The sequence below is a fragment of the Trichomycterus rosablanca genome, chromosome 17 (assembly GCF_030014385.1).
Source record: "Trichomycterus rosablanca isolate fTriRos1 chromosome 17, fTriRos1.hap1, whole genome shotgun sequence".
In the NCBI taxonomy this organism is placed as follows: domain Eukaryota; kingdom Metazoa; phylum Chordata; class Actinopteri; order Siluriformes; family Trichomycteridae; genus Trichomycterus; species Trichomycterus rosablanca.
This window is the reverse complement of record NC_086004.1, coordinates 24,065,897-24,081,172: the sequence shown is the minus strand read 5'-3', so window position 1 is coordinate 24,081,172 and position 15,276 is coordinate 24,065,897. Positions and strand designations below refer to the sequence as shown.

The 15,276-nt window shown below is 40.0% G+C and overlaps 1 protein-coding gene across 1 annotated transcript in view; it reads left to right on the top strand.

The window, feature by feature from the left end:
• The window catches only part of cntnap5l (contactin associated protein family member 5 like), a 144,858-nt gene that overhangs the window by 66,369 nt on the left and 63,213 nt on the right, over positions 1-15,276 (top strand). The window contains exon 4 of the mRNA XM_063012337.1: positions 14,553-14,700. Coding sequence (XP_062868407.1) covers positions 14,553-14,700 — 148 coding nt within the window. The remainder of the gene's footprint in view (positions 1-14,552; positions 14,701-15,276) is intronic.

The window sequence follows — 15,276 nt, the reverse complement described above, 5'->3', positions numbered from 1 at the left end:
TATAGAGCACTATTTTTCAGAATATTGTATAACCACATTGCACATGTCCACATTTATTAACCCTTTGAGACAGACGTCCACAGTTAAAGTGCCGCCTTTAGCAGCAGCAACTGCTGTCTCAAGCTTTTAATGACTAATCATTTTTTACATCACTGTGGAAAGATTCTGTAATTCAGCCACGCTGGATGGCATTTGAGCATGAAGTGACCAAGCTGCCAAAGCAAAGCATCTTCCACACTGACATGTTAAACTGTTGCTGTATGTTCTAATTATGTTATACCCCGGCTGTAACAACACCTATGACAACAAAAGATTTTATCATCAACTCATCTGTCTAAAGGTCATATAGACTGTTCTTATTTGCAAATAAGAAAAATGTCTTTTTGCCTTGGTTAGCAGTAGTTTGTGCCTTGCAACTCTGCCATAATCACCATTTTTGCTCATTCACATTTTGATGATGTGGTAAGCTGGCCATTTCTAAACAGAATCACATTTTGAGTTTTCTTCATTTGGAGATACATTTTTTAAGGCTCTGGGACTCCAGGGAAGCTTTGTAACCCTTTGTAGACTGATATGCTGGTGTATCTTTTCCCCTCATCTTTTGAAGTTTCTTGTGATTTGGTGAAACTTGGCTAAATGCAGTTTATTGGTTGTATAAGTATTTATTTTCATGTTAAATATAATTTCCCCACCATAAAAGTGCAAAGCTCAACTGCTGGCGACTATAAAAGATTTCAATCCAGTTGTTGATGCAGATCCTGCTGAAGCAGATCCTTATAGTGCAGCTCCCACCTCCAGTTCACCAGACGTAAACACACTACATCAACCAAAATCAGAAAATACCAAGATAATATAACGTCATCATTTATTCAGCAAATTTCCCATAAGCAGGAACTTAATATCTTTTGTCATCCTTGCTGAAAGTGTATGAATAATGTCATAACCTGTGGCAGGGGGGTCCCAGATTTTTTTTTTTTTTTAACACAGGGGGTCTAAGAGAATAAAAGGTTAAAAACCAGTAAGCTAGGGTATTATCTTGTTGTCACTGCAACAGTGGCACCTACTGTCCAGAATATTTGCTCGTATGAGAAATTCTTGAGTATAGTGTGTTCCTCCATGCACAGAGACCTGATCTCAGCCCCACTGAACAGCCTTGGAATCAAGTGGAACATCAATCGAGGCTTTCTTGACCAACCATCAAGGCCCAGCCATACAAATCCTCTTTTGACTGAATGGGCTCAAATTCCCATAGACATACTTCAAAGTCTTGTAAGAAGCCTTCTCATAAAAGTGGCTGTTGTTATAGCTAACAAGATCACATAGAGATCACTCTATCACCTTTTGTTTTTGAAATGGGATGTCCAACAAGCCTGTTGTCAGGTGTCCAAATACTTTTGGCCACCTGGCGTATATGTTAATTTTCTTAGACCTGCTACTTTGGTGTGCAGAGCACGTTTCTCTCAGGAAGCACAGAAAAACCAAAGCCATTATGATTGCAAGCAATTGATTTAGCCGGGAGTTTCATTATGCATTATGCAATGAATCAGCACATTTTCTGCTCTAGTTTCAAACAGCAACAGATCACAAAGACACTGATTTTTACATGCATTGATGTGTAAAATCCTTCTCCAGACTAGCAGAGTTGTCCCCTCACTGACTCCTGCAAAGCTTGATATACTGTGAGCAGTCTCATGTGTGTTCTACTAGCAGATTTGTTTTTGAAGGCTGTTGTATTCTTTAATGGGTAAAGAGAAGTGATCAGTCAGTGATCATCAGTAATGAGAATGTGTCAGTGTTTCATGACCCAATTCAGTTAGTTCTGACCTTCAATCTGATTGGTTGAGAAGCGTTCTAACCGTGCTGATATTTTTGATAACTGTGTGGCTTTTTCCTCACCAGAACTGTATCACTCAGCTGACATGATGCCAAGTAACAGCATGCACACAGTCCTTAGTTGTTTTGTATTTATGCTTGTATTATAAATAAATGCATATGCATGACTTTAAGATAACATTCAGCTGCCCAGGTGGCACAGCAGTGCTGGGATTCTGAACTCCCCGAGTTTGAATCTTAGCTGTAAAATAAAATGAGAAAATATGTTACTTTATTTTGTAAAAACACCCCTCTGTTAAATCCCACCCTAGCAGACTGGAGGCCAATTTTGTGTGCTGCAGGCATTAGCCAATTATGCCTGTTAAAGGGCGCCCAGTAGCAGACCAAGTCAAGTCAAGTCAAGTTTATTTATATAGCGCTTTTTACAATGAACATTGTCTCAAAGCAACTTTACAGAATCCAGGACCAATAGACCAACAACCCCTGCTGAGCAAGCAGAAGGCAACCGTGGCAAGGAAAAACTCCCTTAAAATTACAGGAAGAAACCTTGAGAGGAACCAGACTCGGCAGGGACCGCCATCCTCCTTGGGTGGCCTGGAGGATAATTTAAATAAATAGGATTTAAACAAGTCATACAAACACGAAATTAAATTGAACTGAAAGTTCTAACCAGCAAAAAATAATAGTAATTCATTAAAAGCTTGAGACAGCAGTTGCTGCTGCTAAAGGCGGCACTTTAACTGTGGACGTCTGTCTCAAAGGGTTAATAAATGTGGACATGTGCAATGTGGTTATACAATATTCTGAAAAATAGTGCTCTATAAATCTGTGCAGGTGGTACACTGGTACAGCAAGGCTGGATCAGTGGGTCCAAGTCCTTTTTTTGCAGCATTCTTTCCTAAAATCTAATTGCACGGTATCCAGGTTGTGACGATCTTTCTTGGGTGCGAATAAGTAAATTAATGAATGTGTAGTGCTCTATGATGGCTTGGTGCCTTGTTCAGAATGCAGTCCTGCCCTGAGTGGCATCAGACTCTTGACACCCTTGACATAGAAGAAGAATGAGAAGAATGCTTTTATTTGTCATATACACATATACAGCAGTACACTCACTCAGTCACTCACTCAATTCTTAATCGATTATCCAATTAGGGTTGCATCGCAGGGGAGAGACACACACACACCTATTCACCTATAGGGCAATTCAGCGTTTCCAATTAACCTGACTGCATGTTTTTGGACCGTAGAAGGAAACTGGAGCCCAGGCGGAAACCCCCACTGACACGGGGGAGAACATGCAAACTCCACACAGAAAGTACCTGGACCGCCCCGCCTGGGGATTGAACCCAGGGCCTTCTTGCTGTGAGGCAACAGAGCTACCCACCGCGCCGCCCCTACAGCTGTACAGTACAACTAAATTCTTTTTTCTGATATCCCAGCTTGTTTGGAAGCTGGGGTCAGAGCTCATGGCCTTGCTCAAAGGCCCAACAGTGGTTGCTTGGCAGAGGCTGGATTTCAACTCTCAACCTTTCAGCTGATAGCCCGAATCTCTACCCACTAGGCTACCACTGTCCCTAACTATAAATAAAGCAGTTCCTAACTAATGATCCCCTTGTTTTATGCTAGCAGTATGGAAAACCTAAATTGGGGTTTTATAATATTAAGCACAAAAGAGGGCGTCATTAGGAAGCTGACATAATTCCTCTTATTAACAGTGTGTGCCCGATTGAATCCGTTTCAAAATCTGGCTCAGTCCTAATCTAGTTAAGGTCTGGTGTTTACTGATGGCTCCTTCTGACTCCAGTTATGCCAGTGTTTAGTTTGAGCTCCGGTGACAGCTGTGAGGTCGCTGGCATTCAGCATCACAGCAATGATCTCCTGATTCACTGGGTGTGAAGTCCACATTTACACACGAGTCTGCGGTCACACACACAATAAATCGATACATTTCATTTCACTCCGTTCTCTAGCATCTAGCAACTCAAGTCCACAGTGTTAAAAGATGCAGTTCTCTTCCTAGTGTTGGAATTTGTTCTCGGCTGTGGAGTTAGATTTGGGGTGTAGATCTGATTAGCGTGAGGAACTCGGTATTGCGATGATCAACATTTTTTTAAGCTTTTCTTAATAAAATCATGAGCGACGGACCTATTAAACATTTAAATCATAAGCTGAAGCTGTTTAACCACTCTCCCCTCCCAAATCACGGTGGGTCCGGTTTTATCGGGAATCACTGGCCGCAAGCAGGAACTTCCTGGACATGGCGGCAATTAGTGCTGGGCGCTATGGAGCGTTGTGCAGATTAGATACAGCTCACGAGTTAGTCACGAAGCATTAGCATGACCGTGTTAACAGATGAGAGGTTTCCTCGATATGGTGAAAAAAACAAAAACTTAAACAGAACATGCCAACCAGAACCTGCCAAATAAATGAGGCGTGTGGTAGTTTAGAACAGACCAAAACACTAAATACTGTACGGTTCTTCGAGCCACGGCTGTTGCAAACAACAAAATTACAAACGCAGTAACAATCCACATATGCAAGGACACGATTCCTCTATAGACAGTCGAGAAAGAAGCTTTCAGAGCGATAATTATAACAGTGGATTCCAGGTATGTCTTACAGGGTGAAAGTACTTCAGGTCAGTTGCTATGTCAACTTTATAAGCAAACTGGAAGCGGAGATATAGTTTGCAAACATTGTTATTTATTTATATTATATTATTGTCTAATGGTAATTGTACAATACTTAAATATTAAATAAACAAAAAAATGTATTTATTGCAACTGTTTTACACGTACTAGAGTCCTTTGCAGGGCTACAGCCGGCTGCCTCCGAAAATCATGACTGTGGTAGACACCAGGCTGGCTAATAGCTCCTCTGAGATTCAAACCCAGATCTAAACTGTGGTAGGCTGGCATAATAGACCAGTTTTTGGCAACCATATGGATCAGGGCTGGGTTTTTGTTTGTTTGTTTGTTTGTTTGTTTGTTTGTTTTGTACAGTCCAAATTTTTTGTGCTTTCTTTGGTCAGGTTGCACTATTGAACAGAAACCAGCGCTTCACTTTTGGACAATTGTAACTTGGTTTACAATACATTTTATTATTTATTTATTTTTATTTTATTATATTATGATGTAAGCTACAGAGCACTTATTTTGTAGACACCATACTGTTTATTCAAGAACCACTGGCATTAATGTACTTCTCTCATTACTTCTCTCATTTAATAAACCCATGACACTCCAAAATTTTAAGTGACTGCTTTATTACTTAATCAGAATCAGAATCAGCTTAATTTACCAAGTACTGTATATTTGCATGTACAAGGAATTTGTTTCCAGCTGTTGGTAGCTCTCTACAAGACGTGACTGTAGGGATTTATTACTATTCAGCCTCAAGAGCATTAGTGACACCTGGCTATTATATCTGGCATAGCGCTTAAACAACGAAGCCCTGCACATCTTTTCTGGTTGCGCTACTTTAATTAAACACAGTTTTATGAAGATATACTGCTACTTTCAGCTGCTCCTGTATTTACAGTTCTTTCTACTTCACATACCTGACTTGGCACATGTTTTCTGTTTTATTATTTTTATGTCACTGAGCCTCCTGTGTGTAGAAATGTTTTGAACATGCAGTCCAAATTTTTGGTGCTTTTTTTGGTCATGTTGCACTATTGAACAGAAACATTTGCTTCAGTTTTGGACAATTGTAACTTGATTTACAATACATTTCTTCTATTTTTTTATTTATTTGATTTTAAATCTAATACCTACATGTCATATTTTCTGACATCCATGCTGACTGTCATTTTGAGTGATAGAAATAAGTTTGAAGAAAAGCTTTTCCACTCCCACCCTGATGGAACCAGCTGTGCAGTTGTTGTGTTGTGTTTTTTTTATCTTGGGTACTTGTGAACAGACCGCCCCTCTTTATTCCACATAATAAGGTTTTGGCGTCCAAGTCAGCACCCACTCAAATCGATGCCGTTGATAGACAGCGGCCTCGGCCCGAGCAGCTAACGTGGCTGAGCGCATTTATCACACGGTGACAGATCCCATTAACACACTCTAAAAAGGTCAATCAAATCAAAAGCATGTTTATGGATATTTTCTCCTGGCCTTTCGGAGAGTCCTCGTTTTATCTGACTCCCTGTAAAGTCACATCCCTGCACATCAAGCATTATAAGCAGAACACATTTGTTTTCAAGGGGTTGTAGGGGGTTGCTGGGAGCTGCTATTGAGGGTATTGATTATGCTTAGCTATTTCTATTCACATCGGACTATACACATCTTTCTTCTGGAACGTTATTTTGGAGGACAGAACTAGGAGATATTTGCATTTTTGTTCTTGCTGAACATCTTTTGGAGCAGCATAGTGGCACTGCAGGTATCGCTGGTATGGCAAAGCTCCAGGGTCCTGGGAATCTGGGTTCATTCTCCACCTACTAATACTCTCTGTGTGGAGGTATACAAGTCCTTTCTTTCCTAAAGTACTCCAGTGTGTTTTTATTTTCTCTATTTTAGATAAAACATGAGTGTTTGATGCCCAGCACTGTATTGGCACCATGTCTAATAATTTCAGGATAATTTCCTCTCCCACTGCAATCCTGGTCAGGGGGATCTGGGTTCATTCTCCACCTACTAATACTCTCTGTGTGGAGGTACTCCAGTTTGCTTTTATTCTGTCTATTTTAGATAAAAGTGTTTGAAGCCCAGCACTGTATTGACACCATATCTAATGTTACCAAAATAATTTTCTGTCCCACTGCAATCCTGGTCAGGATCGGGCAGCTAATAAAGATGAAGGAATTATATTTCGATCTTTTTAAAAAAAGAAGAAAATGCAAAATAGCATGGCATGGTGGTACAGCAACCTAAATCCTTTGATCTGAGGACCTGACTTCAGTCCTTCCTTTGGTCACGGTTTCTCTCCATCCCTCAAACATGCAGAACTCAGATTGGCATCTCTAATGTGACCCAGGTGTGTGAAAGAGTTGGATGTGAGAATGGATGCACGAGTGTGAGATAGGTTGGCACCATTTAGAGAGGGTACTTCCAAAATTCAGCCAGAGTTTGAGTGGAAATGCTTAATTCTTGTGTTTTATTATCATTCAAGCTGTTTAATTAAGAACCACTGGCATCAGTTCAGGGTTGCTTAAAATGTACCCCATACTTGCAGAATTTCATAAACCCGTGACACTCCAAGGATGTGACTAGTGTTTTTTACCATTCGGCCTCAAGAGCATTAGTGACACCTGGTAATGATGTCGGGCATAGCGCTTAAGCAACGTTCTGGTTCATTCCAGCTGTGTTGAGGTTAAGGTCAGAACTCTGCTCATCTTTTCTGGTTTAGTTGCTTTAGTTTTAATCAATATTTACTTTATTAAATGTGCCTACATTGATCATAAATGTACTATAAATCTAGCACATACTGTATGTAAAATGTAGTATGGAAACATTGTAGGATTTTATCAGATCAGATCATGCAGCCTCTTGATTTTTATCAAGTCGCATCCATATTCGTTAGACGTGATGAATCCTCAATCAGAAAGCACCTCACAAAGCTGTGTGCCTACTGGTGTTAAGTAAGTGAGAAAATTCTGTTCAGTAGAAGTATTAGACACAAAGCATTCATTTTTAATTTAGAGGAATTACTTTTCAGTTAGCTTTTTATCTGACAGGATTAGAATTTTCTTATTAGTTCTTGTTCCTAAAAGCATAAATAAGTGTTGAGTTTCAAAAACGTTACTTACATTATTAATCGTATTTTTTTTTGTATTTTCTTTATACCTTTTCGCCCCTTTTCCTCCTGACTTTTAGCGCGTCCAATTGCCCAACTGCATCATGCTTCCTCTCCACTAATGCCGATCCCCACTCTGATTGAGGAGAACAAATCTAACCCACGCCCCCTCCGACATGTGGGCAGCAGCCGTATGCATTGTTTCACCTGCACTAGGTGAGTGCTAATGCGCAGCAGCCCTGTGTACGGAGAGACACACCCTGATCAACGCACTCCTTCCCTGCCCTGAGCAGGCACCATCAATCAGCCAGCAGAGGTCGTAATTGCATCAGTTACAAAAAGACCCTATCCGGCTTACTACTACCCCACCCCTATCTGAACAACAGGCCCATCGTTGTGCATGTGGCCGCTCAGCCCAGCCCACAGGCAGAGCTGAGACTCGATACGATGTATTCGAGATCCCAGCTCTGGTTCCAGTGTATGTTTTATCGCTGCACCACCTGAGCGGCTTACATTATTAATCTTAATTTAGCACAAACTTCAGTTTCACTGAATGAAATGCTCATCAAATCAAAGCAATCGTTTGTAAATTCTATAATGCTTAATTTGTATTACGTTGAAAACAGTACAAAACACATTTGATTTTTCACCCATTAAAGCTTCATTATTTATTTATTAATTGTTAAATGCTCGTTTTGACACTTTCCAGACAAGTTTCTCACCTGGCTGCATCACCTTCACTTTATACAACACGTTCAAATCATGTGAGGATTAAAGACAATTAATTTAGCTTCTGTTATGCAAGTCTTCAGGTGTACAGCTGTGCCATCTCTGCCACCACCTCGTGGTAATTCGTAGTTTATAACTAATGCTTAATTTCACAGATTTTTAAAGAAAAGTGCCACATTTCCCTGCAGTCTTTAAATAACACTTATAAATGGAATGATAGAATAAATGGAAGCTACAATACACTGGAACCAGAGCTGGTGTCACGTTTTTCTGTCTTATAGACGAAAATTTTTGTCTGTGTTTTGACACGCCTGTTAACGTAATAATACGTGCATTTTGTCCCCTTGGGGATTCCATAGTCAATGAAAAAGTGTGCTGCTCTACACACGTGATCATCTCTGTGTAGTCTGTGCTGCACTTTAAAAAAACAATCCAGTAAAGTATTTTGCTCCCGATTTTTCGTCTATGTACAGTTTGTTTCTTTCTTTATAAACTTGCCAAACTCTAAAGATGCTCGATTACACTAGGACCGTCTCATAGTGCAAATTAACCAGTTAACAAGGGGAACTTGAATGACATGCGGATAAAAAATGTTAAATCTAAACACAGACCTTAAATTTTGAATTTCACATTAAATTTGGTATTACACGGGAAAAGGCTCATTTCACAACACATGACGTGATTTTCACGCCTGTAAATTAGGTAGGGCCTTACTTATAGGAACACTGTACCAACTACACCAGCATCATGTCAAACAAGAACGGGCAAACATTTGCATCACATTCTATTATATCTATAGTTCCTCTTTACATTTAGATTTTCTCTCAGTGGTTCCTCAGTTTTCCCTCTTTTTCTCTACTTTGAAACATACTTGAAACATACACCTGAATTTCTCTACTGGAGCTCTGTTGTAACAATGCCACCTGTTCATTCCTCTATAAATAAAACTGCACTGAATTAAACTGATGTCCTGTGATTGGGTTAAATTTCTCCCTTGTGTCCAGTGTTTTTAATCCTTGGACCCACCAGTCCTGATTAAAATATGCCAGTTACTGAAGATAAATAAATGCATGAATAAATTATTCTCGTCTCCTCCTGATCGGTCTACCTCCTGCTGGTACACTTAGTGTCAGCACATTTTGGATGAATTAATAAAGAGGTCACATTGAGTAAAATTGAACAAATGGATACAAAAATAGACTTGATAAACTCTCGATAAAGTCTTCAAACGTCATCACTTCCCCACAGGGGAATAAACATGTCAATATTAAAGCGTTTTAATTGGAACAATTTCCTACAGGAAGCGGTGCGTTTTCTGAAAGAAGTACAGCAGTGGAGATATTCTTGGCCACGACTACTTGGCAGTGTACCGTCAACTAATGACAGAAAATTGTTTGATGGTTACAGAGTGAAACGAGCTTTTAAATATGCACTATCCAACCAGACCTGAATATTCATGAATGTTCAGTTTTTGTGACTTATGATTTTTGGCAGTGTTTAAGCTTGTTGGTATTTTTAAACTTCTGCATAAATGCACCCGCACATGTTAGATATGTTTAAAGTAAACAACAAAGCCTTTCTTAGTGACTTTGCCAAATGTCATACAAGTATATGTAAATGAATCCTGGCCCTGGATTGATAATAAGACTCTGCCACAAAAAGGAATAATTTTTATTTTATTTATTATTTATTTTTATTAACTGCTTTATCCTGGGTTCAGTTCATTTTTGCTCTCCCCTCCGGCAACATAGTCATGTCTGTGTAGACACCCGGCAGGTTGATGGCACAGCTGGGATTCGAACCCAGACCTTTGAATCCAATGTTAGTATAATAGACTGCTGTGCCATAACAGCGCCTTAGCAACAAAAATGCATGATCTCTGTCCAAAAATATAAAAAATTATAAAAATAAATGAAAAACAACTAGACTCAACAAGCAGCACACTTTACTGCAAACATATGACACATATTTCACTAGCACACCAGCACTGGGAGTTTGAATCTCAGCCCTGCTGCCGGCCGTCTGGCCGCCCCTAACAGGCACAATAGTGGGTAGAGCTCTGGGCTATCAATCAGAAAATTGTCAGTTCAATCCAGGCTCTGCTTTGTAGCCACTGCTGGGCCCTTGAGCAAGGCCCTTAACCCTGTCTGCTCCAGGGTGCCGTATAATGACTGACCCTGCGCTCTGACCCCAGCTTCCAAACACAAAAGAACTGCAGGTCCTGTTCTCCTCATTTATAATTCCATGCTTAGAAAGAGACTTGCTATTTGGATGGGACAGTGGTAGCCTAGAGGGTAGAGCTTTGGGCTATCAATCGGAAGATTGTGGGTTCAAATCCAGTCTCTGCTATGCAGCCAGTGTTGGGCCCTTAACCCTGTCTCTGACCCCAGCTTCCAAACACAAAAGAACTACAGGTCCTGTTGTCCTCATTTATAATTCTATGCTTAGAAAGAGACTGGGCAGAACTAGCAGTGGTACTGGACAGTGGTAGCTCAGTGTTTAAAGTACTGGAGTACTGATCTCAAGGTTGCTGGTTTGAACTCTATCACTCAGATTGCTTGCATTGGGTTTGGTTACTGATGCAAGTTGATTTGGATAAGACAGTGGTAGCCTAGAGGGTAGAGCTTTGGGGTGTCAATCCAAACACAAGAGAACTGCAGGTCCTGTTCTTCTCATTTATAATTCCATGCTTAGAAAGAGACTTGCTTGCATTGGGTTTGGTTACTATTGCAAGTCTATTTGGATGGGGTAGTGGTAGCCTAGAGGGTAGAGCTTTGGGCTATCAACTGGAAGATTGTGGGTTCAAATCCAGTCTCTGGTATGCAGCCAGTGTTGGGCCTTAGGCTAGTCCCTTACCCCTGTCTGCTTCAGGGCGCCGTACTGTAGCTGACCCCAACTTTCAAACATACTGGGATATGTGGAAAAAGAATTGTATTGTACTGAACACGTGTGGACGTTCACATGACAATAACTGCATTCTTCTTTATTCTTCTTCATGTAGGATGTAGTGTTTGGGGTGCAGTGACAAGGTCGCTGGTGTTGTCAGTTGTGTGGTGTAACATTGTATTCTGCATTGCATTCTGTTATATCCATCTTGACCTTGACTTACGATGTTTTGATGTATTTTTTTAACGGTTAAATTAGTTGTCCTGTTTAAAACAGAACCGTTAGTTGCCATGGTTTCTCTCTCGCGTGGACGTTTCATTTTCCTTTCGGTTTCAGCGGACTTTCTTCCTCTATATAATTCACTGCTTTTTATTCCCGTGAAATTGAATTAGCATCAAGTTCAATGGGCCTGGAGACAGCTCGAACATAGTGATCAAAATGACTGCTCTTGTTCTAACTGTTATTCTAGCAGAGGGACGTAGTCAGGCTTTCTAATTAAGCTTTTATGATAAATTTACATTTCTGGCACTCTTTACAAACTGATGCTTCACTCCCTCCTCCCAGTCTTCTTCTCTAATTTGCTCTCTCGTTTGCTTGAATAAATGCTCCCCTGGTCCGCTCATGTCCACGCTCCCCCACACATTTCTCATGGTTCGGCTTTAAAAGAGGGAGAAAAAAAAATCCTGCGCTTCCCGTGTGGCGTAGACCAAAGGCTGTTAGGTATTTCAGAACTTGTTGCTTGCTTGTCTCTGAAATTAAAGGCTCCCCACCAAGCCCAGTTCATTTACACCTTCCCACCGAAGCCCAGAACCTTCTCCCACGTTCGGGCTATTTGGGGCCGTGTTTCAAAATTGCTTCGCAGTGAACAAACATCACAGCAATCATTCGTTGTGCACGGGCTATCTCAGCCAGACACTGCTTTTATTTCCCCTCCTGTCATTTCTGTTTTATCTTTCTGCATCTTCCTCTCATCTCTCTGTGCACTATTAGATCTCTTTACCGTTTATCTTCTATTTTTATTGCCACTTTATGATCTACGCTCTGCCCCTGCCGTCTTTCAGCGCATTTTTTTGTATTTGTCCAATCACACAACTCGTGGTTTTTCTCTCCTCTGAGACGGGCAGGAAGCCAGGTGTATTTGCAGCCCTGCACGCTGTCTTGTTATGACTTCTGCTCGGCTCTGCCATTTATAACCCAGGACACTTTCATAAAGGGGAAAAACAAGAATCGAAAATAAATGCAGCCTTGCAGACAAGGATTTGCGTGGACTGCGGTCAGTGAGTCAGTGCCAGTCAGAAACCAGACAAGCTACCTGCTTTAAAAAGAAGGTGAAAAGATCGAGGAGGATTATTGCTTTCAAAAGAGTATGAACTGAACTGAATTTGGATTCCACTAATATTTACTCAAATTCAATTTGACAGATTGACCATTGATTTATCATCCGGCCAAAAATATGTCGGTACCTAATCATCATAAGCTTGTTTGACATCCAATCCCTAAACTATTGGCATTATTAATATTGTCTCGCAACCATACAACCCAGATTCCCCCCATACACAAAACCTGGTGTATATGTAAGGCCCTACTAAATTCACAGGAAAATGTGCTTAATTTCACGAACCTTGTTTACTAAAAATCACAGAAAAGTGCCACATTTCATGCCAGTAAATAAATTACATTCACAAATTGAATGATCGAACAAATGGAAACTACAATACACACCATAGCCTACCTTAAAGCTTCACATTCTGTCTCAAATACTCAAATTCTCGTCCGTGTTTTTAGCTGCTTTACACTTTTTGACTAACCGATTACTAACTGAATTGTCGTAGGATTGCTAGGATCGCCTCATAGTGCAAACAAACCAGTAAACGTGAGTCACTTGAATGCTACACAGTTGAAAATTGTTAAATTACTAAACACAAAACCTTAAAGTTTGAATTTTACAGCAACTTGCATATTACACTGGAAAAGGCTCATTTCAAAGTCCGTGACACGATTTTAACGGCCGTTAATTAGGTAGCGCCAAACATAAATACATCCCAAAGGTGGCTATAGGGTTAGAGCTCTGTGCAGGCAACTCGAGTTCCTCCACACAAATCTCATCTTTATGGGCTTCAGTGTTGCACAGGAGCGCAGTCATGATAAAACAAGTTGTTGCCTTTTCCAAACTGTCGGCATAAAGATGAAAGCACGTAAATGATTTAATATAATTAATTCAATACATGCAAGAGTGGCTGACACCTTTATTAGTAGGACAGCTGTCCTCATACTTTTGGGCATTTGACATATATGTACTTCAATATTTAAGGGATTATGAACATGAGTACTGTTTTTAACTTGTTTTATGTCTTTTGTCATCCCTGATAAAAGTCTGCCTTGCTAACTGCTGAAAATATTCAGAATGTTGCTCCTGACATTTATGCTTTATACACTAATGTGACTAAAGTATTTGGACACCTGATCGTGAGCTTGTTGGACATTCCATTTTAAAAACAAATAGTATTAAAATAGAGTGACATCCATGTGATCTTTTCAGCTATAACAACAGCTTCTCACCAGTCTTTAAATCATGTCTGTAGGAATTTGTGCCCATTCAGTCTAAAGAGCATTTGTATGACTGGGCACTGATGTTGGTCGAAAAAGTCTAGATGAATGTTTCAGTACATACCAAAGCTGTTCAGTGGGGTTGAGGTCAGGGCTCTGTGCGGAACACTGGAGTTTCTTTAAACCAGGCTTTTCTTTATGTCTTTATAGATCTTCCTTTGTGCATAGGGGCACAGTCATTCTGGAACAGGACAGGGCCTTTCCTAAACTGTTGCTGCAATGTTAAAAGAATATAATTGCGTTCATATAATACATTTATTAATCAGCTTTTAAATTCTTTCACTGTTTGACACAACAATGATGTGATTTTACTTTTGGAACAACTACACATACTGAAACTGTTAAAGAAACCCTCACCCAAGAAAACACAGGAGCAATCCTAAACGTCCTGGCAGTAACAAACATAAAAACTAAAATATAGATTGATAGAATTTCAAGCATAGCACAAGTTCAAGAACTGGTACTCAGCCAGGAGGACGAACCTCAGACCCATCAGTCAAGACGTCAAAATTCTAGGGAAGCTGGGCTTAGCCAATCGTCAGTCAGAATTATTCATCATGATCTGGCGCTGCAACAGTGAAGGAATTTTGAAAAATAATCAACATTTGCCGAAGTTATGGGCAAAGGTACTTTTTTTTTGCTTGCAGTGTATTTATATATATATATATACTGGAAACAGAAGTATATGGTATTTTGCAGTAGAGTGTATGAGTTACAGTGGGATTCGTGAGCAATCTGTCAAATTATGTGTGCAGACGTTCCCAGGAAATACAGACTCAGACTCGGTGGTCCATCACAAACTCCTCCACTCCATCAGAACTCGATTTCTACGAATCCTGCCACTTGAAGGAAACCCTGCAGGAGGAATGGGACTCAGACTGGAGATCTATGGCTGCGGTTACAGTAAGATTTCACACACACCTAATCATATCTATTCTTAAACAGCAAAAAATAACAGTACTTACAGTACATTACTATTAAAATGAGCAAATATGAGAATCACAACGTATTCAGACCTCTTAACATAGATTTGATTTTCAATAATTATACTTTCAGTAATTTTACTTTTTACCCATAATTCTCTGAATAATTGAATCATAATTTGAATGTGAAATCAGACACACCAGAGCAACCACATGGACACAGGGAGAACATGCAAACTCCTCACAGAAAGGACCCAACCACTCCACCTGGTGTACCCAGGACCTTCTTTCTGTGAGGTGGTGACCTAGCAAGCCAAACACATATATACTGTATGTGTATGTGTGTATATACGTATGTGTGTATATATACATACACATATACACATGCACATATACAGTGTATCACAAAAGTGAGTACACCCCTCACATTTCTGCAGATATTTAAGTATATCTTTTCATGGGACAACACTGACAAAATGACACTTTGACACAATGAAAAGTAGTCTGTGTGCAGCTTATATAACAGTGTAAATTTATTCTTCCCTCAAAATAACTC